Source organism: Phocoena phocoena, chromosome 1 (assembly GCF_963924675.1).
Source record: "Phocoena phocoena chromosome 1, mPhoPho1.1, whole genome shotgun sequence".
NCBI classification, from domain to species: Eukaryota; Metazoa; Chordata; class Mammalia; order Artiodactyla; family Phocoenidae; genus Phocoena; species Phocoena phocoena.
In genome coordinates this window covers 134,833,370-134,857,316 of record NC_089219.1, presented here as the reverse complement: position 1 = coordinate 134,857,316, position 23,947 = coordinate 134,833,370, and the positions used below count along the sequence as shown (strand labels likewise).

General features: G+C 38.8%; 1 protein-coding gene across 2 annotated transcripts in view; it reads right to left on the bottom strand.

Annotated features, from left to right (window-relative positions):
- RASAL2 (RAS protein activator like 2) overlaps window positions 1-23,947 on the bottom strand; it is a 378,593-nt gene that overhangs the window by 764 nt on the left and 353,882 nt on the right. Inside the window, exons 10-17 of one of the 2 annotated variants that reach the window (XM_065873636.1) lie at window positions 22,314-22,458; window positions 21,433-21,669; window positions 19,259-19,460; window positions 16,791-16,990; window positions 15,154-16,015; window positions 8,331-8,465; window positions 6,056-6,258; window positions 4,704-4,791 (exon numbers count right to left, since the gene is read on the bottom strand). In XM_065873636.1, coding sequence (XP_065729708.1) covers window positions 4,704-4,791; window positions 6,056-6,258; window positions 8,331-8,465; window positions 15,154-16,015; window positions 16,791-16,990; window positions 19,259-19,460; window positions 21,433-21,669; window positions 22,314-22,458 — 2,072 coding nt within the window. The remainder of the gene's footprint in view (window positions 1-4,703; window positions 4,792-6,055; window positions 6,259-8,330; window positions 8,466-15,153; window positions 16,016-16,790; window positions 16,991-19,258; window positions 19,461-21,432; window positions 21,670-22,313; window positions 22,459-23,947) is intronic. The other variant, XM_065873638.1, reaches the window with a different exon arrangement.

Below are 23,947 nucleotides of genomic sequence, written 5' to 3'. Positions count from 1 at the left end.
GAAGGGAGATGTGGCCAAAGGGGGATGCCAGAAACATAACACATGAAAACAAACAGAGAACACAAGCTCCTAGACTCATTCCAGCTCAGAGGTACTCCAGGAAAGCTACCCAATAAGGAGACTGCTTTCATTTTACTTTTGAATCTTGGAAAAAAAAAAAAAAAAAAGGCTTAGAATCAATATTTTGGAACCAAAGACTGTTGAATACACACACAAAAAAAAAAACAAGAGAAAAAAGAGGGAAAAAATGGCAATCTAGAGAAAAGTAGGCTCATCTAAATTAAACAAAAATAAAAATCATCCCATCAAAATATTATCAGTCTCACAAAGACTAGGAGAGAAATCCTAACCTTAGCTTCACCAGCTAGGTAAATCATCCTAGAACCTTTCCTACATGAAGTTGCCATTTTTTAGAAAACAAGTTAACGCTGAGAAGGACAGTCTTTACCTACATCTATGATATCAAAAAAAAAAAAAAGAAAAAAAAAGCATGTGAGGAATAATCCCCAAAGCCAAAAAGAGCTTTTCTACCCAGGGAGTGTTTTAATTTACTCAGGGAAAAGCATGGTAAGGATAGTCATGGTCAGGTTCAGAGAGTACATACAAGGGCTGAGGGTTAGATGCTATTCCTTGCTGTTACAGCATAGCTCCACAGGGCCGTGAGCAGCACTGCTCTGCCAGAAATGTGCTGCCCAAGGATGCGGAGTGAAGACCACTGCCCTGGGGGGAAATTTAGGTAAAAGCATATGCAACAACAGCATCAAGTAAGGCTTCCCTTTAATCTCCTGCTTTGGGGGTGGGGCGGGGATCTGTATGGCAGCAGGGCTGGTGGTCACAGTTTCAAAAGTATGAAAAAAACTAGCTCACACTTGTTATTATTAACATTTTTTTTTTCCTTTCCTTGATGGAGAACTCAGGTGGTAAGATACAAAAAAATCAGCATTATTAACTAACCCCTAATCTAGCCTGAGATGCTTTTTACTTTGGAAAGGTAACTTGTTTTAAGGATAAGCAAAACTCAAAGAAAGAAAGAACTACAAGGCTTTAAAAAAAATAATAATTAAAAAAATTACAGCCAGTGGAATTTACTGAGATAACAAGTATAGATCTTTTAAAAGTCAGTAAGTAAGGGTTGGCCAGTGGTTACCAGGAGAAAAGGGGTGGGAGCCAGATATGATGTTTCCCCCTATGGTTAGAAATGATCTCTAAGCAGATAACCTGGTAATATCTAAAAATGATTAAAAAAGAAAAGATATTTCAGTATTAGGATAAATTATAATGCCTCAATTCTAAGGAGTGCAGGATTCTCTAGGGTTGATCCAAAGAAATTAGGTATTCATGAAAAATTATTTGATTCTTAAAGGGTCAAAAAAGGCTAAGAATGATTGTCTTTATTTATTTCCTGCAAGAGTAACAGCTGAAGTCAAGCAGCCCTTCTACTAAACAGTTGAAAGTTTCCAAGTGGAGAAACTCCCTTCTGTAACTCCCCCCACTGCCAACCTTTCAAAGTAAAACAAAAAATAAAATAAAAAAAAATCAAACAGGGACTTTTGAAAGTCAAGTTCAGTTGGCAAAAGATGGACTTGACTTCTCCATTCTGCCTGGATTGAACGGCAAAGCAATCTAGTTCCTGCCTGACAGGAAGGATTTCAAGTGTGGGGAGTGCAGGAGCTGGAATGTGTAGGAGGCCAGTGCACCGGGCCAGGGCTGGGAACTGCTCAGCTAGAGAATGGACGGGTTACTTGCCTGTTTGCATAATCTCATCTCCATTTATGACCTGTAATTTAACACAGCGGAGATATCACTTGCAACAGTAACTAGGCAGCTGCTTGCTTCTCCTAGGAGGAAGTTCTCCACCTGAGTCATATGGAGAGATCCGGGGCTGGGGTGAAAGGTGGCACAGTCCCTGGTCTGATGTTTAAGAAATGGTCCCTTAGTACCATCACCAGGATCTCCATGGTGGTGCTACAAGGCCCAGGACAGGGTCACCAGGGGAGTACTCATCCTCTCCCAGTTCCAATAGAAAGTGGCTGACCCCGGTGGGGCCTTTGGAGCATAAACTGACTCGAGGAGATGGAGAGGCTGAGTTCAGGGACCAGCCTTGTCTGTAGGGGCACAGGGCTGCTGAGAGAGAAGATGGAAACCAGTTCGCTGGGTACCTGACCTGTCCTGTTTTGGGAAATGTTGGGCCCATTGCTAGTATAAGGAAAGCAATTCATTTCAGAAATATTTTTTAACTGCCAGTGGCACCAAGGCAGATGCCAGGGACATAAAAGTATGGGTTCCCTCACTGGGAAGCTTTCACCCCCAAACATGTCCTCATTCTATTAAATAATGCCAGAAGGGCTGCTCTGCTCCATCAAACACTTAAGATGTAAGATTTATCCTTTCAAAGGAAAAGTCATTTGTTACAAAAGACACTAAAGGATTTTCATAGTCTTTTGCTAGAATAAGATTTTAATGTATCAGTGAGACAACAGTTGGAATTGGGAAACCTTCCTTTTAAGGAGCTTATAATTTTTTAAAAAACTAGTTTTAGTGTTTATCATCTGTGCTGTGCATGGTGCAGTGGTTTTCAAAATGTGGTCTAATGGATTCTCCAAGTGTTCTTTAGGGATCCATAGTGAGCCTCCAGTAGAAAATTTATTATACAGTAATAAATTTCGTTGAGAGAAGCCCTTGTTCTTGAATGGTCAGCAGGAACAGCTGGAAAGCCATCTATGGGAGGCACCTCTGGTTCCGCCAAAACAGTCAACAGAATCAAACCATTTGAAAACCACTGCCTGAAATATGGACCCAAACTGTTATCTAGTTTAGCCAGACCACAAGTCTGACATTGACTGATGCTTTGAGGATAACAGTTCTCCCATTCCTGAATGGTGATGTCCTCGTGTTAACTGAGAGAAGGTCCTTACTTTCCAGAGTTTTTGAGCCCTGATGAACCTGATTCCCTCCCTTGCTTTCACCTTCTATGCCTATGACTCCTGCTTCATACCCAGTCATCTTACTCTAGATGTCAAAATGGGGGCAGGGGTGGGGTAGAAACCTTCAGAAGCTAATGATGAGGTTATCTTGACAGGCAACCGAGAAAGTGGAAATACTGTATGCCCAGAGCCACGACTACGACACCCGCAAGCTCCCTCTGCTTAAGATTGACACGGTTTTAGACAAGCTGAAGTTATTAAAACGGTCTGTATGATCTCATTAGAACTAAAATCTATTCGGGTGTAGTTATTAATAGAACTCTCTCTGCTTTACACTGTCACATTGAAGATCCCAAAGTGAACACTTATCAACACTTGTTTCCCTGACTAAATTGCCTTCTTTATCCAGACTGTTTCTCTTAAGCCTCTCAGATGAATTTTTATAGTGTGCCTGTCGAGAAGGCCTTGTCTCTGCTACCCTTCCCTCACCTACCTTGGGGACACCTAGAAAAGTTTAAAAATTGGGCCAAGTAAGAACTTTCTTCTGATTCTTAGGAGGTCTAAATATCCAGAAACTGCAGAGTTCAAGGGTCCAAAATATTCTGGGAACCATGCTGACTAGAGAGCATCACAACTCACCCTCGACTGCCGGGTATCGTGTATGTGAGGCAGTAGGAGGCCCATGACGCACTCTTCCCATGGCTGTGCTTTCAGCCTTACTCCCAATTCCTTTGAAAAATAAACCCCATCCCATATTAGCCCTGTCAGGAAACTAGACTGGGGGTAAAATGCGTGTTTAAGAATACTGGGGGCTCTGCCATAGACTGACTACTGGCTGATAAGGAGAGAAGAAAGTTGGACATAAAGTCCTTGCTCCCATTTTTATTTCAGAGCTGAGGGAAATGATATGGTACTTAAGGGTGAGAAACGCAAACCTGGCTGGGTGGTCTTCAGGGAGGTCATACATTCAGTGGCCAGACCAGCCACATCCAAGCTGCACTGCCGTTTTTTATTTGTTTCACTCTAAGAAATACAACCATGTTTTGCACTGATAAAATGAAAAAGGAATTAGAAACATTTCCTGCCTCCTGGGTTTTGCTCCGATCACTGACGTGAACCTGGGAGGGGGTGCTCTTGGCAGTCATCCGTCATGCCATTATTATCACAGGTAGAAGCTGCAGTGAGCAGAGGCCCAGGTTCTGATTTCATCAACCAAAAGAGGCTCTCCAAGCACAGCGCCAACAGAGAAGGGCAGCCAAGCGAATCCCAGGCATCAATGCCAAATCCGGAACCAAAAGAATAACAAGGAAGGGTACCTTTTACAACCCTGTCTTTCCCCTGCAGCTGGACTAATGTTTGGGGCCAGAGGCTGATGGCACAGTGGACGTGACTGACAAGACTGTGAACATCATAGCCAAGCAATGGTCAGTGGAGGTCACAAGCCAGACACATGCAGTGTGCTTTTCACAGGTACCCCCTTAGAGAATCCCCTCCTTTCCAGAAGGAAAGAAGTAAAGCCCATCATGCACTAGGTTGAGATTTGTCGAGCAACTGCACTAAGCACGCTAAAACTTTGCTAGGTTAACAGACTTGTCACCAGTAAAGGAAAGAAAAGGTCATAGAGGTCACAAAGAAACTCTTTTACTCTTCACAAGGTAATGCTGAGAACTTTCCAGTGACCTATTGTCCATCATGTGCCTTGGCATTTGCAAAGGGTGGGAAGTCAGGAGATAAGTTATTATAAACAAGTGTCTTCCACTAGACTAAGAACCTGCTTACCTGTGCATCAATTATTTTTTGCTTTGCATCGATAACTGCTTGCATCTCAGCATGATCCTTCTTCAATTCCTCTTCCACAGCCATTAGCCTAGAATGGGGTAGTAAGGAGAGATCAACATCTTCAAGGAGAGAGCTGGCTAATGTAGAGGACAAGAAACCCACACTCAGGACAGCTCAGTACTGCCACTCCTTCCTAGTACAAGATCTGCAACCACGCTCTATCTTCTCACCCACCTTAGAAGAAGACATCCAAAGTTGATTTCTCTACTGGGACTGGATTTTTACCTCCTCTGGAACAGCATTCCCACAATTATTATCTCCCTCTTTTCTATCAGATCCTTTTCCTCAGCACAACTTATTTCATTTTAAAATTGCAAACCAACCCACAAAAACCAAACCCTCTCCTAATCTTGTTACCTTGTAACAGCTGACCTTTCTCTTCCCCTGAACAGCTAAGCTTCCTCAGAGCGTACTCTACACATAGTAGGTCTACTTTCTTTCTCTTCCACCATTCACATCTTAGCTCCCTGATGTTTAAACTCCATGAAAAGCCTCTCGGTAAGACTGCTAAATACTTATGTGCTGCTAAAACAGCAAACCTTCTCTGACTTTAAGTTACTTGACCTGCCTACAGCATTTAACAACACTGAAGCACAGTGGTCATGAGCATGGACTCTGGGGCTTGACTGCGTGGTTTCAAATCCCAGCAGCAACACTAAGTGACCTTGGGCAAGTGACTTAATGAATTTGTTGCCTGTTTCTTTATTTGTAAAATGAGAATAATAATAATGCCTACTTCAGAGGTTGGCATTAATCAAATTATTATTAACAGATTAAACAAATTTTATCTGTAAAGTGCTTAGAAAAGTACCTGGCCCATAGTAAGTCTATGTAGTGTTTGGTAAAATTGTCCCCTCCTTTAGTCTCCTTTGGACGTCCTTGGCCTACTCCCTTGATTCTCTGGCCCTGAAGACATCCCATGAAACTCCCTTCCACCTCTCTGGGCTTGCTGTAAAAAACTAAGTTAGCCTTTGACATTGAATACGTACATTTTTAAGATTCAGTTTTCCTCTAAGATCTCTCAAGTGAGTCACTAAGTTTTAATTTTTTCTAATTGTTACAACTAAAGGAAAATAGACTACCTCTATCTTCAAAGGAAGTGCACTAAGGTCTCACATTTAGAAAAGTGTAAGAGATACAGTCAGCCGTCACCTTTGTACCAAGTACCACAGAGGACATGCAGAGTTGCAAATGGCTTTTGCTGCCATTGCTTTAGGATTCTCTGGGTCATCGTCTCACCTCTTTGCAGCCCTAGCTACCTAGCCCACGTCCACCGCCAGGTAACCTCTGACCTGCTGATGATGCTCTTCATCTGGCTATCCTTCTCCTCCTGCTGCCTTCGCAGCCGCTCCTCGCTGTCCTCCAGCCGGGCCTTGTACTCCAGCAGCAGCTTCTGCATCTGCTGCTCCTGCACCAGCAACCGGCGCTCATACTCCTCTAGCCGCCGGCTGGACACTCGCAGGCGCTCCTTCAGTTTAGTAATTTCCTGTTCGTACTAGAGCAGAGCAGAAGAGGCACCACAGACAAGGAGAGAAATACTGGAGTTACGCTGGTTTTAGACGTTAGTGATTTATTTTTTACGATAGAAACCCTAGGCAATGGGGCTGGATGCTGCCTGAACTGCCATTCCACGGGCTGCTGACGTTCTTTAAAATTATCAACAGGCATCACTTAGGAGCTCTGCCCGCCTCCTAAAATTACATTTTTAGTCTTACCTTGGCATTCCAAATCTATATATTTATGTATCACTCTCCACATTAAACTACCAGTTCCTTCCTGCAAGCCACATCCAATCTGTGACGGTATCAAATGGGAGCAGGAAAAAAAAAAAGATCAAGCATTTAGAAGCCTGACAAATGACTTAAAATAAGCCAAAAGCCAGTTGTCTACGTGAGAAAAGATTTCTGTATCATCACCTGTACTGCAGGATCTCTGACATGCCTTCACTCATCAGACTGCCATTCTTTCACCCTACTAGAGCCAGCCCTTTAGAGAGCAAGCAGCACTTCTATAATGTTAAGTTACTAAATCAATAAATAGAATTTTATGGCAGAATAGGCTATTGCTGCTTTCTCCCCAGCTATAAAAGTGTAAAACATTCAGGTCACAAGCTCTAAGCAAAAGGCCTACATGTTCTCTGGGGCTGATTAATACTGCCTCTTGGCCCATTTTCATGATATCATTCATCTGCCCAGTTTGCTACTGCTTGTTGGAACACATGTCTGTTTTCTCACTAAAGCTTTATATAAATTTATATTCACTAAAGCTTTATACAATTCAATTGGTTACGTGGCCCTTTCTTGTACTGAAGCTGCTGTGGGTTGGGGTTTGAGTAACTGGAATGTCATTTCTGGGTGAGGTGAGAAGCATTAAGCTGTCTTGTATATGGCCTATTTAAATTCATTAGTAATTAATGATAAATCCGTATGCTGCTTTGTAAAATGCAATGTATTTATACATAATATTCCATTTAATTGACAATCAGACAGTTAGCTTCTGCTTGTCCAACGTCATGGTCCTACACTATCCTTATTAATCCAGAAGGTCAAAGATGACAGTTCTTATACAGTTTGAAGAGGTAGACTACATCAATAAGAATAGTTTAGGTTCCTGCTGATAAGTAAGCAGAAGCTACTTGTCTGGTTGTTAATGAGGTAATGCCATACATGATGTCAATGTTCTTGTTTGATAATCCTTATTCTTCATGTCAGCTTTTCTTAACAAAACGAAACAAAACTGAAGCAATAGATAATGTCGTTTTTTTTTTAGTCAATGTCTTTTAAAAAATCAGCTATAGTGTTACAAGTTCTTTACCCAGAAAAGGTGAAAAGAAAAACAAAAAAAGGGACTTCCCTGGTGGCGCAGTGTTTAAGAATCTGCCTAGCAACGCAGGGGACACGGGTTTGAGCCCTGGTCCAGGAAGATTCCCACATGCCGCGGAGCAACTAAGCCCATGCACCACAACTACTGAGCCTGCGCTCTAGAGCCCACGAGCCACAACTACTGAAGCCTGCAAGCCACAACTACTGAAGCTCATGTGCCTAGAGCCTGTGCTCTGCAACAAGAGAAGCCACTGCAATGAGAAGCCTGCACGTCGCAACAAAGAGTAGCCCCTGCTTGTGGCAACTAGAGAAAGTCCTTGCACAGCAACGAAGACCCAACGCAGCCAATAAATAAATAAATAAACAAAGAAAAACAAAAAAAGACAAAATCATTACAAAGATATAGAAAGGAAGTCTAGTCCAAGGGTAATCTTGAGTTTGGTTAGTTATACAGAAACACTAAATATTCACCTAAAATGACCAGAAACGAGTAGCAGAGTTTTCTCCAAGTTAAGTCACCTCATATTAAAAAAAAAAAAAAAATTAGAGCTAATCCTCCCACCCCAGCTTGATAGACATTTCCGCATATTTTCAAACACAGACACTACTGAATTATCATACACAGATACGTATATAAGGGTTAACATAAGAGGTGGAGCTGAAGCTGGGGAGATCATCTCCTTGGCTAGACGACCCTTTGGGTGGCCTATCACTGTGCGAGCAATAAAGACAGACTAGGTTCTACCTTCTCGGCATGCTTGGCTTCATCTTGATTTTGCTCGGTTTCTTCTACATCTTCTTCATATTGCCCATTGTTCAGAACCCAGGCTGCTGTCCTCTCTACTGGGGACATTGTGGCAGAGTCCACAGGTGACTGAACCTGCGTCAGAAATACCTATTAGCATCTCCAAAAAGAGCTCATCCACAGTTAGGTTTCACAAAGAGAGCTATTCTTAGAAGACATTATTGTGATCCCTGTTTTCGGTTAAATGTTCCCAGTTCTAAATAATATTTTGTTATTGCAAGGGCTGGTGGTGAGGCAAGAGAATATCCATTTATACAAGGATAAAATCTTCTGAAATGTTGTGAATAGAAATCACATCTAAGAACCTGCCGTTTTTTCCCTCCAAAGAGGGAAAGCCAAGGCCTTAAAATTGTTAATTAGTCCAATGGTTTCATTAGGTCATTACCTAATGAAATTACGATGATGACAGAATGAGAGAAGGAAAGCACAAGTTGATGGTTGATTGCTCAGGTGAGGAAACATCTGCTTAACCAGGGATGATCAGGAACCAAGGAATTGATTAATGCTAAACAACTCACAAGGTACCCATTTATATATCAGAATGCCAAATTCTTAATTTTCACATCAACCATTTAGGGAAAGAGAAAAAAAGTGATATTGGTCATTTTTACAGACACTGACTTCTTCATGGGTTAACATCACTCAGAAGTCCATATTCTACCAGAAAGTTTCTTGATGAATACAGGATCAAAACAGTGGACATCAACATAGTCTAAGGGATATTTCTATCCAGTTAGGATAGCTAGGTAAATTGGCCTTTTCCAATAGATATGCAGAGTGATAAGAATTCTGGCTTTGAGTAGCAATTCTGCTACTTACATTGTCACTTAATCTCTTAAATACTTTTTTCCAAATCTATTGAATAGGGCTACCACCAACATCACCACCTATCCTGACCATCTCCCAGGGAGTTGTAAGGACTGAACAATATAATGTATGTGAAAGCTCTTTGGAAACTATGGAGTGCTATAGAACTTAGATGTTATTACTGCATTTATGCTTAGAAAACTGGCCCTGGATATGACAATTTATATTGGGCTACTGAACATTAGTGCTTTCTCCATAAACAGTGCTAGAAACAGACAACAAATTCTTTTTCTCTGGCTTTCTTGAGAAGAAAGAGAGACAGATAGACAGAACAAAGCATTTTTATGTGAGTTAGCCTTTTTATAATTAAAATGAATTTCTATTTTGAGGACCAATACTCTATAAATAATTGGAAGGGAATTTTCTCTCCCATGCAGAGCTATGTACCTTAAGAATCTTTACGTCATTTTGGAATAAACCCCGGCTAAACTCTAAATATATAGATATGTTAAAATAAGGGGTATCTTGATGACTTTGAGATTTAGAAAGACTAGATGAAAAAAACTGGTTGCAGAGACAAAAATGTTATTTGGGAGAGACTTTAAAAAATATTCATACAAAAGTAGTATGAGGGCATTTCCTAAAGGTTTGAAGAAGAACCTGGTTTGGCTGATTTACAAACAGATTACAGATACATATCGATAAAAAACAGCTTCATGCCTGAGGCACACACAAGCAACGGTGAATGAACTTTTAGAAATTCCTTCTTTAAAGCCATTTTCTCCACTGTGTCAAGAAAATCATAAACATGTCTTAAACTTCAGTACCCTCAGTTCTTAAAAAGTCTACCTTCATCTCCACTATGGTAGGCAGGCTTCTTATACTTGATTCATTTGTGTATCATTCTCATTATTTTTGTCATAACCACGTTGTCACTGATATATTATTTATCATCTCTTTAAAACAACCTTTTTCAGTTAGCTAAGTCCTTATGCTAAGCAATATTATCAGTAAAATCATGAGTTTAATGTTATATATATTATAAATTTATAAATACATATTAATAGTTAGATATTTTTCTAATATGTGTTAAAATAATTAAATGATTGATTAAATACCTTGTATGTTTAAATAGTTTTGAGTATCACACTTTGGAAACACTGACCTATAGACTATAGTATCATTTATATTAAAAAAGATAATAATTATCTACTTCAAAAGTTATGAGAAACAAATGAGATGGCATGTAAAAGCAGTTTGTAAACTACAAGGTACTTCACACACACACACACACACACACACACACACACACACACACACACACACACAAACACCCTAGTTCTCCCCCTACTGGATTTTGAAAGCAGAGCACAATAAATTGCTTTAGTATTTAGAGAAAAATAGTTTAAAAAGGGGTTTAGGTTTTTATTTGATATATGTACACCTGAAAGGCAAAATATTGTGGTTCTGAGTCTTTAAAAATTACTAGAAAGTCAATACTTAAAGGAGACAAATGCCTTTTTAATTTTAGAATCTTATCCCTTTACCACATAGGGCACAGGAGAGCTGCTTTTCTGTGAAACCAGGATTTTCTATTCAGCTGCTGCTTGAGATAAAGTAGCCACTAAAATGAATAACTTTAATGTTTGGAATTTGTAACTTCAAGGAAGCTAATTCAGTAGCTTTCTGTTTTATAGTTAACAATATGTTGTTCGCAAGAACTTTCTTCCCCTGTGATTTGTTACGAGTAACTATTTATTGAATGCCAATAAATGCAGTACAAGCTAATAGTATCCCTAAGAACATACTAAAGAGAGATCTTATCCCCTAAAAGCATATTAAAAACAACTTCTTAGGTAATCTAGGCATAAAATGTAAAGTGAGAAGCTGTAAAAACAAAGAGTTGGTTCATTTCACTGGTGTTGGTGGTAGCTACCATATCTTCAGAAGGACTAACAATGTCCAGTGAATTATGAGACAGTGTACAATGGGAACTGGGCATTCCAGTCTATTCCTATTTTATTGGTTGAATCTGTTTTTCAACCACTTCCTCATATACCCTAGCACTTTGCATGGCATACGGTAGGTGGTCAATAAGTTTAAAAAAAATAAATCAGACTAATATAACTATTCCTTGTATTTATGATAAAACCTTTACATAATTATAAAGAGCAGAAAAGTAATATTGAACAAATCAGAAATAGTTTTATCTACACTGAAGACTATGGAGGTGATATTTATTTCAAAATTTTTTTCAAAATTATTTTTTATTGTAATATGTTCTTCATATGAAAGAACTATATACTGTCTTTTACATCTACTTGGTTGGTCTTCTGAGTGCTGGTCTTATTTCCTGATTTGACTGTCAACCCTTGAAGCATGGCACCATATATCACAGAATATTTTTTCTTTTGGAATGGTAGTGACTATGTCATTGCACAATTGATGCTCAATAAAATATTATTCATTTATTATTACTTTGGATTCTCTTTAGAATTCATTACCAAAGTATAATTTATTACTAAGAGAAGGATACCCTATGTTTTTCCTCCAATCCTTTGGAAGTACATCAAAGGCTTTTCCTCAGTGATTGTTCTATCTCCTTTATAAGCTGGATAGCTAACAAAATTTATTACCTCTAGTTTATAGTCAAAGAAATTGAGAAAAGAGGTTGGTAAATGTTTCAGATGCCATCTTGCTTAGCTATAGCCTTAAGAAGAGCATTTTCTTCATTGACTTCCAACAGTGGATCATTAAAGAAAATGAAGGATGAAAAAGATGAAATGAAAAGGAGCACGGATTCATATTAGGAATATCACCCTTTTGAGATAAAGCTTTTATAGGGCTTCTCTGGGAAAAATAATAATGCTTTAGGGCAAAAGGGCCTGAGAAAGCAGTTTCACTGATCCTATAGTTAGCCTGGCTATGCTGAGGATGACTGAGAACAGGCTGGTTCCCTGTTTATTTACTAGATATAAATAAGACTTGTTGCTTTCAGCTTCTCCGTAGTCTGAAATAGTCAGGTCCCCATAAATGAATAACACTATTGCTATAAACACCAAAGAAAGAGCTGACTAAATTAGTAAGTAAACTCTGAGAATCCTTGAAAAGGTTGGTTAGGAGAGGGTTCAACAAATCCAAATGTGAAAACTGTAGCATCATTCTGATAGGCTTGTCAAATACCTATTTAAAAAGCCTCTTCAAATTAGAATTTCTAAGGTTAGGTAACACGCTATAATCTGAACAACTCATATATTGTAAATAGAGTCTATTATGTGCACAGAATACATGATACACAAAAAAACAAGATGGAGAGGAAAATGATTAAAAAGAAATCCAAACGGAGGCCAAAAAGGGTCAAAAAATTCCTTCTCTGTAGAACTAGGATTTTATTTCCTTCCTACTCAGCAAATGGAGAAGACTGAAGCTAGTTACACTGCCAACAGTGGCCGCTCCTTTGTGCTAAGATACAAATGGAATTTGCATGGGACAAAACCTCCAATAATTACAAATGCTGGCAGAACAATCCCCACAAAGAAATCCTCCAGTTTTTGGGAGAGAAGAATTCCCCAACACAACTTGCAATTAAAATATGTAAAGGAATTTACGTAAAAAATGTGCTGATTATATAGAACATCAGAGACTTCATGGGAGAGAGATGAGAAAAGCAAGCAAAAATGATAAGGAACAACAAAAAAAAAATAACGTACGTTTGAAAGAATAAAACATCTGCATAGAAAAAGCCAGTGTAGAAAAAACAGAAAATTGAGCAATCAAAATACAGTGATTTATGGTATAACTGGTATGACAGTGGCAGCACCAGCAAAGGCACAAACAGGGCTGAATATGTAAAGCAGTGCTGTGGCTATGCCTCACTTCATGCCAACATAACACAGACATTCCCAAGCTCACTAATGGCTATGGCTCAAAAGTATTTTAATTGGTTATCTGAAGACCATATATGCATTTCCTACCTCCCATCTATCCAAACAGCTTTCTATTCACGCACAGAAACACGTAGTGCTTATATGATAGGTGTTATATTTTCCTACAGCACAAATATTATAAATGACAATTCGTTTCCGATGATCACACAGAAGGCTATTTAATTTACAATATCTATAAACAGTCAGTCTGAGTCACGGGTCCTGGGAATTGAGGACAACATGATACAGGAGGGAAGGGTAAGCATCCTTCTTTTCTCTCCAGGGCTGGGACTAAATCCACCTTTGAAAAGTAGGCAGAGGGCCCGCCCTGTGCCCTGTCTTGCCACTCTCTGCCAATCTGATATTCTTCTCTACTTCTTATCTCATCCTCAGGGCCTTCAAGTTGCACTGAACCCCCACGTAGACATCTGCCTCCACACAGTGCTGCATCTCTGAAATTACTTATCTTTCTTTTCTCCTCTCAGTCAACAATTTAATTCTCTGAAAGGGGTTGATCTCAACTAGAAGCTAGCAAAAAATCAAATTCACAATAAGGTGGGAGAGACTGATAGCCTCCTAATGTAAATTAAATGTACATATATGACATATATATAAAAGATATATATATAAAAGCATTTTCATTTAAAGAAAAGGAAAAAATTATATAATATAATCATTATGTAAATTAATAGAGTATAATCTTTTTTCCTTTTCTTTAAATGAAAATGTGTATTAAATCAAATGAATTGGTGAAATTTGGGGAAATATAACAAAATAAAAATGAAAAATTTAAGACTGAAGAAAAAGTTTATTTCTCAGGAAAGAACTGACCAACTAGGAGGTTTTGCCCAGGAAGTTGCCTACCAGAATCAGCTTAAGTTTTCGTCCCTTCTTCTACTTCTGTATCTAAGGATTCTGTAAATGTTCTAATTTTTTTTTTAAACAATAATTATCAAAGTAGAGGCAAGGGTGGTGGAAGAAGCAGCCCAATCAGTAAATGCCTACCTATAAAAACGCAAATATACTAAAGAGATACATTGGGGGTCTCACTGCAGTCTCCTCTGACCAGTGATTCTGCTGACAAAAGGATTTGTCATAGAACTCTTCTAATCACAAAGCTCCCTAATACAAATAAAGTAGAATTAGGTTTCAAAAAAACTTCAACAAAGCTTTTTATAGGAGAAAAATCTTTTTTAGATGAAAGTAAGATATGTATATATATATACCTTCATAAGGTTCTTAGTTTATTTCAAGAGCAAATATGGATTGGTGCCTGAAAATGTAATCTGTAAAGAAGATATGATAAAATTCTTAAGGAACATTTTTATTTGTGAAGAAAAAAGTTTGATCATCTTATATTAAATTTAGGTGAGACACGAGCTGGGCTTGTCCATGTAAATAGAAATATAAGAGATTTTCATAAATGTTTAGAGAATACTTGTCAACCACCTGTGTTTCTATCTTTTTACCTCTCTTCTTTACCTTGCTTCTATAGGTGCTCAGTTGTTTATTTTTCTAGCCATTTCCAGGAAAAGGCACACGGGGACTTACTACTTCCAGAGGGAGTTGGGGGATGGAGTAGAGAGCAGTTACGTTAAACTCTTGGCTGAAAGTGCAAAACTTATTCTGGAAACTTAAGAAAAAAAATTAAGGAGGATTAATGTCCAGATTCCCAAAATATATCCTAGTTGATCTGGCCTGCAGATTCACAGCTTAAGTGTCTAATTATTACTCAACATCACAGATTGTTCTCAGTGCTGAGATCATGGCTCTGCTGCTTGAAGAGACAGAAAGTCCCCTGGAGTGGTTGTTACAGTCTCCTAAAGAGTAATGAGGCAAGCTACATTCTGCTGCCTCATCTAGCCAGAAGCCTCCCAAACTTTTCATTTCCTCTTCCATTAAAAGGTTGCAAAAAATAGTTTTAAGTGGAAACCCTGCTAGCAATTGGATTTCTCAATGATTTATATATAAAGAACCGAGGAAACAGTTGGACCAAGTACCTGGCAGCCCCCTCCAGCACTCACCCCTACCTGCTGTGTCTGCTGTCTCTGGATCGCTCTCACTTTGGGAACAGGGCTCTCTCTGGAGGAAGAGGACTGCTGCCGGGACCGGCTCCCATTTTGCACAGGTTCGGCCACCAGAGCTGCAGATGCCAGTGACATGCTCCCGGTGCTACGTAGGGAAGCACTGTGTGGCAGGGATGGTGGGGCTTTGGCTCGGGCACCTAGCCCAGCCTGGTCCATTTTTCGGATCTGGGCCTGCCCCGTGCTATTCTGCCGTGGCAGAGCAAGAGGTATGTGTCTGTCCGACACAGTGTGCCGCCTGGAGAAGTCCTCACTCTGAGTGCTACGTTTGGTGAAATCTTCCATGCTGCTATTGCTGGGTCCACTGAGTTTGAAGTCTTCACTGTTACTTTGGCTCCTGGAACTGGCAGTGCTTAGGTTCTCCAAACTGGAATCCACAGAGGCCTTTGGCATTGCTGGAATGGGGTTATTGAGGTGATAGACAGGGTTTTGGAATGACAAGGGCTGGAGGCTGCCTGGCTGGTTCAAGGCTGGGTGCAGGGGCCTTCGCACTTGGGGTGCGCTCTGGGGAGTGCTCTGGGTTTCCCGAAGTTGTTTGATGCTGGCCACCTGGGTTATGGAAAGCTGGCTTCCAGTCAGGCGCATTGGCATGTCAAGCATGACAGACGCATGCTCCACTTGGGCGGCATGAGTGTCCTGAAGGTCCATGAGGGAGATGCTCCGGCCATTAGGAAGGCTATTTTCCTTTTCATCCTTTTCAGAGTAAGTCATGCTCTGGGAGGAGGCTTGCTGAACCAGCAATAAAGTTTTCCCTCTGAAATAGCTATCTGTGTTGTCCTGGCTTGGAGATTTTAGTTTATGCAAATCACTGTGGAAAAAGAAAGGACCCTTAATTACTCCTGAGGCAAATTCAGCAGAGTTAAGATTCCTCAACTCAAGCACATGAACTCTTCAGAAGGCTCAGAGGCCTGGTGTGGAGACTTACATTGGTTTCTAAACACAGACTTCATCATCACAATTCTTAGGATACGATCCAACATTTTTAGTTTTTCTTCAAAGGTGGAGAATAACACTGTATAGACCACTCCATCCCTGTCTTAGATTTTTACTAGAATTCCAATCATTTCCTAGTTAGGTTTTAAACCTCCCAAGGTATTCCAATTCATAGTTAATTGGTTCTGTCTAAACCTTCGAGAAGCCCTGAGTGCACAACCAAAGGGTCCCTACTAAAGACACAAGTCTTGCCAATACAGAAAACAAAGTCTAAGCATCAACACTGTATCTACCTGTTCAGCTGACACAGCCAGCTCTAAAATATTTTCGACTGAGGTTCTCAGATTTTTGAGCGCTATAATACCCGAAAATATCAATTTCATAGAGCTCTTAGTCTTCCATTAAGCAGAACATAGGTTCTTTTTATAAGTTTGTTGAATATAACTCTACAATATCATTCTAGAAAATAAGTATCCTAGATCATGTGTATTATTATGACAAACAATTGGATTTATCTCAGAAGATTCTTTCCAACTGCTCATGATTTTAAAGTTGTAAATTCAACAAGTAAGTTAAATAGATTTTTCCCAAATCTCTACATATTATCTCCCTCTGAGATAAGTAGTTCCAATTCTCTCTGAAATTCATACCTGTCAGTAGGGTCTTCAAAAATTTTCTGCAGCCCAGAGGAGAGGCTTCCACTGACATTTGGACTGGAGTTATGCTCAGTGAAGCGTCTCAGTTGCTGTTGTATTGGTGTAGGATTAGTCAGAGATTTGGTAATATCAGCAAGAACACGAGGGAGAGGTCCCAATTTTGCCACGGTCGCCTGTAGGAAGGAATTTTCACCCTAATTGGATAATAAGCATTGCGACATCCACCACAGATTGTTTTTGGGACAACGATGCCCATTGATGGAGGGGTGGAGGTTGGAGGGAAGGGTAGGTGTTTGCATATGGGAGTGGCAGGTTCATAATGCATTGTTATGGAGCAGCAGAACCATGGCGTCGAGATGAATGGAGGAGGCGAAACAAGATGCAGCAGACATCGAGGAAAGAAAGGAAATAGAAATTAGGATTATGCAAATAAAAATTAAAAGACATGCTCAAAACAACCAAACTATTGCCATTCCAACTAAAATAGACATGCAAAGCAAACTAAATCTTTGGGAGGCTGGTAGATCAAGGTGGGGTAGGGTAGGGGAAGAACCAAACACCTTCTAACCAAAAAGAACTTTAAGACCAGAGGATTGGCTAGTGTGATGAAACTTCCAAAGAAAAGGGATCATGTGAGGAAAGAAATGCATGCCAACATACAAGAAGGTGTTGCATTCAGGGGTCCAGAGCACTGCAGCGCACACAGTTGATATTGCCATCCACTAGCCATTTAATCTTGGGAACCCTGACCTACTGCCAGCTGAGTTTGCATCAGCAAGACAATTTTTTAAAAAAAATTTAAACAGCAAAGTTATGACACATCTATGAGATGTGTCTAGATAGATGTACTGCTGGTTCCCAGGACCAAACAGAACTTAAAAAGGAGAACGTGTGTTTACACAGCAAAGCCTGTTAAAAAGACCTCGACCCTGAATAAACCAGGTTGATTTCAGAAGATAACTGTATCTGCATCCCACTGATGCAGTTATTCAGTGAGGAATAACTTTTTATGATTTGCTTTATCCATCTCAATCATTTTTTTCTTTGGGGAATTCTCATTCTCATGGGGTCTTATGGGAACCTTCATCCATGAGGCAGTTTTACATGGCTGCCTCCAGGTTTTCATTGTCTTCTCAACAGACTCTTCTACCCTGCTCAAATGAGTACAGATGCCATCTGAAGAATGTCTTTACTTGCTTGACTCTCTTGAGCCATGATTCATATCCAAGGAATTTACCCTCGGCATAGCTGCAACTTAAAATCTAGCTAGCATTTCTAAAAGTTAAGAAGGGGTCCTTGAGAATAAGAAACAGCTTATTATTTTACAAATGTTTTGGGCACCAGTGGACACCCTACCATTTATATTTCCTCAGGAAAGTGGTCTTTGTTAATAGGTTTTACTCCCCTCTCCCTCATTTTATTGGTGCAATGTTTTTAAAGATAATTGGGGGTGGTGGTGGTGGTGGGATGAATTGGGAGATTGGGATTGACATATATACACTAACATGTATAAAATAGATAACTAATAAGAACCTGCTGTATTAAAAAATAAAATAAAATTAAAAAAATAAAAAATGTTCTGACTCAAAAAAATAAAGATAATAGGAAAATGGAGGAAAACAAATAAAAAAATTCTTATCACAGAAAAATAACTTTGTTTTTTGAAGTTATTCTAACATACCACCACAGATATTTATAAAGTAGCTGTAGCAAACAAAAACATCAATAAATAATTATTGTGATAAACCTAGCCAGAGTCTGTTAGACTGTTTTCCATAACAAATTCTATTCCTCTTTGCAAAATTCGAGAAGGAAGAAAATGACTGGCATGGTATATATTTAGTTATTAATATGGTATACAAAAAAATTCTTAGCTTATAGTCAGAAAATAAATGATTAAAAATGATAATTGTTTTCTCTATTCTTAATTCACATCTGCAGATGAAAAGAAAACATCAGGATTTTCAGATCCCACATAACTCTATAGGTACTAATAGTTATATTAAACCCTCTGACTTGCATGATAAATATAAATCTCATGGTAAGTTACTTAAACGTGATAGTCTCAGTATTTTTCTAAGTCCACACTTCCATTAGAAATTACTACATGAGGTTTCTTCTCACTCTACTATACATGAATAAGGCTTCATACAACAATATTTGATATTAGTTTCTAGGCAAATACACAAACATATTTGTTTATAGAAATATATATTCCATTAATTCAGGTAACTACTTAAAAATATATGTTAATAATTTTGTGGCTTATTAGAATTTCCTGGTTTGTAGGGCACATATTTTACTCAGAAATCATAACTATTTCCTCCCAGACTTCTAGGGCAAAAGGTTGCTTTCAACAAGCAGAAAGCATGAATGTGATTACTCTGTAGATATTCTCCAGAATCCAGGTACATTAGGGTTCTCTACCTCCCATCTCCTGTTACCCTTCCCGCCTACTTTACCTTATCAAGTTGGGAAACTACTTCCCACAGTAAGGAATGCAAAACTGAAAGCTCTCGGCCCAGATCAATGTAACCATCAAAGCCTGGGGTGTTTGAGATGGTGTCCGGATTAGAGATCTCTAAAAGAAAGCGCTTCATTCCTCCCCATTCGTGTTCTAAAAAATCATTCATGAATGCCATGTATTCTTCTTTGTTACCAAATCTGAAGCAGAGGGAGAGAAAATGAGAAAGAACATATTCAGGAAAAGAGATGTGATCATTTTGAATTGACTTTACACAGAGCTATACATTTTTTTTTTAATTTTGGGGAGGTGACTAATTTGTTTATTATCTATAAGTGATAAATACTAAAACATACTTTCTTAATATTACATTAATAGTCAAAAACTTTGAATAGCTTTCTATTCTCTATAGGGTAAAAACAAAATCCTTTTTTCCTGGTATTTAAAGCCATTGTAAACATTCATTATCAGTATAAACCTTCAATATTGCTAGCTTCTTCAAAGTCCGCCAAATACATTATACTCTTTTTCTTCTCCAAGCCTTTGCTCATGCTATTTATTTCTACTAGAGAACTTCCTCTCTTCTTTGCCTGTCTAGGTTCTAGCTATCTTCCAGGACTAGTTTAAGCCCATAAAACATGTTCCAAAATAAACTAGAAATAATTTTTACAAGAATTAGCTCAAATATGGGCAAACATGTATATTTCTGTGTTAGCATATATATAGAGCACACAAAGTTAAAATAGTGCACTTCTAAAAAGCCACATGCTAGAAAACAATGTATCTCATTGAAGTTCTAATCTTTTCCTTCAATACCTTGCTGCTAGAAACTTGTACTTAAGCTTCAATACTGAGTAAATCTGGGATTGATTTTGCCAGTGTGAATTGCTTCTCAGTGATTTCTTAAAATTGTTTTCTATAAATTATAAAAATTATACAAACTTAAGAAAAAACTGAAAACAATGAAAAGTGGAAGGAAAAAAGGGTAGGTGTACCCTTTCCACCACCCAAACATCTGCTATTTACAGTTCAGTGCATTTCTTCTCCAACTGCTTTCTCCTAACTTCTTTTGAAAATGTTGAAAGCTACAGAAAAGTTGAAAGAATATACAACGTACACCCATATGCCATTCACCTATATTAACCAACCGTTCCCATTTTGCCAAGTTTGTTTTCACTCTCTTCTCTTTTTTTGATTGAACCATTTTAAACTAAGTTGCAGACATAGCCTCTAAGTACATTAGCACCTATTTCTCCAGAATAAGGAAAAACGCTTACATAAACCAATGCCATCGTCACACTAAAACTTTTAAAAGACATTACTTATAAATTATCTCATATATAGTTCATATTTAAATTTTACCAATTGTCCCCAAAATGATTTTTATAAATGTTTGTTCCAGTTTAGATCCAATTAAGATTCAAGCAATGCATTGTCTCTTTTAATCTAGAACAGTCCTTCCTCCATCTTTTCCATTTTTCATGATATTGACTTTTTGAAGGGGCCAGGCCACTTGTCTTAGATAATGTAACCATAGAATTTTGACTGATTGCTCTTCCCAATGTTCCTATACTTAGGTTTTTGTGTTTTCATATTGTTGGGATAAAAGTATATGCACCATTTGGTATCCTATCTTTTTTTTTTTTGGCTGGAGTTTTTTTTTTTTTTTTTTTGCTATATGCGGGCCTCTCACTGTTGTGGCCTCTCCCGTTGCAGAGCACAGGCTCCGGACGCGCAGGCTCAGCGGCCATGGCTCACGGGCCCAGCCGCTCCGTGGCATGTGGGATCTTCCCAGACCGGGGCACGAACCCGCGTCCCCTGCATTGGCAGGCAGACTCTCAACCACTGCGCCACCAGGGAAGCCCTTGGCTGGAGTTTTTAATAAAACTTTTTATTTAATATAATTATATCTGTATCATTTTGCATACTATTGGTTCTTTGTAAACACAACTTGCAGTGGCTGCAAATATTCCACTGAATGCACAGACTACTTAACCATTCCTCTATAAAGTGAATATTCAAATTGATTACAATTTTTTTGCTATTTTTAATAATACCACAATGGAAATCATGTAACATGAGTTATGAGGCACCCCACGCTCATCCAAAGGTTAGGCCTCATGTACTTTTTAAATAATGTTGTTAAAAAGTGGTTATGGTAGTGACACCTACTTGGCAAAGTTGGCCAGGTTCTGGATGACCTTGGCAATGAGAGTTAGAGTCCGAGATGTGCGGTCATCAGGATATTCCTGCATGAGGTTGAAGAGACTGGGAGACATGATGGCCGGGCACAGAAAACGGAGAAACAACGAGGCACTGATGAGCCGCTCGCTGATGTCTTGCTTGCTGCGGTTCAGGCACTGCTGCTTCCAGGATGCAAACACTTCTTTCAACTCACGAGGGAAAACACTGGGGAAGGAAGAAGGACCAAATATAAAAGTACTATAACCCAAGGAAGCACAGGTGATCCCACTCTGGCCCAACAGAGCCAGGCTATGAGGAGGGCCTAACAGAGAGAGCTTCTGATTCATGCCTGAGAAGTGGTGGAAAATTCATAGACGTCCAGATGGAGACCAGAAACCCAAAGCTACAAAACTCAGGAATTAGTGTAAACTTAGTTTTGCAAAGTGGGAAAATGGCATGAGGCTCCTGACTAAACCATTTGGTTTACTACAGCTCATCATAATCTCTCTAAAGACTGCTCATCAAAAAGGTTCCAAAATCTCACCAATTGCTGGGGTTAGAATAATGATCAAAAATCATTAACACATTTGTTTGACACTAGTAAATATGTTTAAAAGTCCTCAAAATACTTTTGGTATTAGATGATGTGGTGCTAATATTCTGGGGAAATATTATATTTATGTGGATAGTTCAGAGCAACTTCTGCTTACAAGAGAGGTTTAGATTTTAGACAAAACTGTATAAGGGAAACTTTCAATTTTTCCCATAAGTCCTTCCTTTGGTTGGGAAATAACAGTTAACACTGTGATAACTCATATTGAAAAACTGAAGTTCCAATAGCAGGGAGTGAAGCACCGACAGCAGCTCACCAGTAAGAGTTGATGATCTTGCAGAAAGCCAGCTCACAGCACATTTTCAGGTTGCTCTGATGGTCTATCAGTTCACTAGATGAACATTTGCTGGGATCCACTTCACAGTTTTCATCTGACTCATACAAAGCTTTGATGAACTCCCCTATTTCGAGAGAGAAGATGACGGACAGTATAACTATAAATAGTGTCTTCCTGAAGAGAATAAAAGAATGTAGGATTTCTGTACTAAAATGTGTAATGGGGAATTCGTTCTGATGCCTGACATGGAGGGCACAAAACACTGTTCACGAAGGGTTATTGCTCTGGAACCCAAGAGATACCACCTCCTATACGTCATGTTTATTTTCCTTACTCTGGAAGTGGAAAAACAGCACTCATTAACATCATCATCATGGTATTTACAAAAAGAATAATGAAACTACTTTAAAAAATGCTACAACTTTAAATCTTTTACCTGAAACCACAAATATATTTAAATAGCAGGAACTCATTACTTATTCTTATTATAAAGCCTCTTTACCTTATGAATAATGTTGTTACTATTTTAGAAGAATAAATAACCCAAGTCTGAATGATTAGCCTACCTATGCTTTTAACTGCTAATACTGGTGCAAACACAGATTCCAGTAAGGGTCTCTAGGCTTACCTCTCCTAATGGGGATAGTCATTCAACACAGCACATAGCAGAGCATCTCTTTATATAATTTGGATGTTTTTCCAAATAAATTTAGCTTAGACGCTCTGTTCATATATCTTAGCCTCTATAGAGATATGCCCAGTATTTCCTGAAAGAGCAAATCCTTACCTTACCTGTTTATCACCTGTTTATCCTCCACCATGCACTATACCATGTATTTGTTCTGTTCTATGTTTCACACTGTTTTGTGCTTATTTGTTCACACGCCTGTCTCATCTTTAGGATGAATACCATTGAAGGTCAGGGACTGGGTTCTATTCATGTTCAAATCCCAAGCCTATTAAATACCTTCCAAAGCACTGCAGGGGCTCAATAAATATTTGTTAGAGATGGTAGTATGTTCTTATTTTTTATAGGTCTTTATGACAGAGGAGTAGAACTTTCACAGCTCCTTTTAAATCTGCTTATATTAACTGAAGTTCAGGCTAGTTATTAATAGATTTCATGAAAGTGAACAGTAATTCCTATAAAAAACTAAGTGGCAGCAGCAATATCAAAGAGCATTTTCTATCAAAATGGTTAGTACTAGGATAAATGAAAGATTTAAAAAATAGCTGTGATACAGGATGGGAACTGATTATTTGGAAGAACAATGCTTGGAGAAGAGGAATCTAAGTGATGCACAGAAAAGAAAGTGGTGCAGAGAAAAAGTAAAGGCTTTGGAGCCAGAAAGATCTAGGGTCAAATCCTGGACCCATCACTTAACCAACTGTGGGGCCATGAGAAGTCACTTAACTAGTCTGAGTTTTGGGTGCTTTATTTGGAAAATAGCATTAATCACTCTAACCCTCTAGAGCTATGGTGAGGATCTGAAAATAGTGCATGAAAAGAAAAGTGTCTGATATGGTGCCTGGTACTTAGTAGGGGCTCCATATAATAAGTATTGTTATGTACAAACTTTGTAAATTTAAAATAACTTTTCATAGAATGAAAT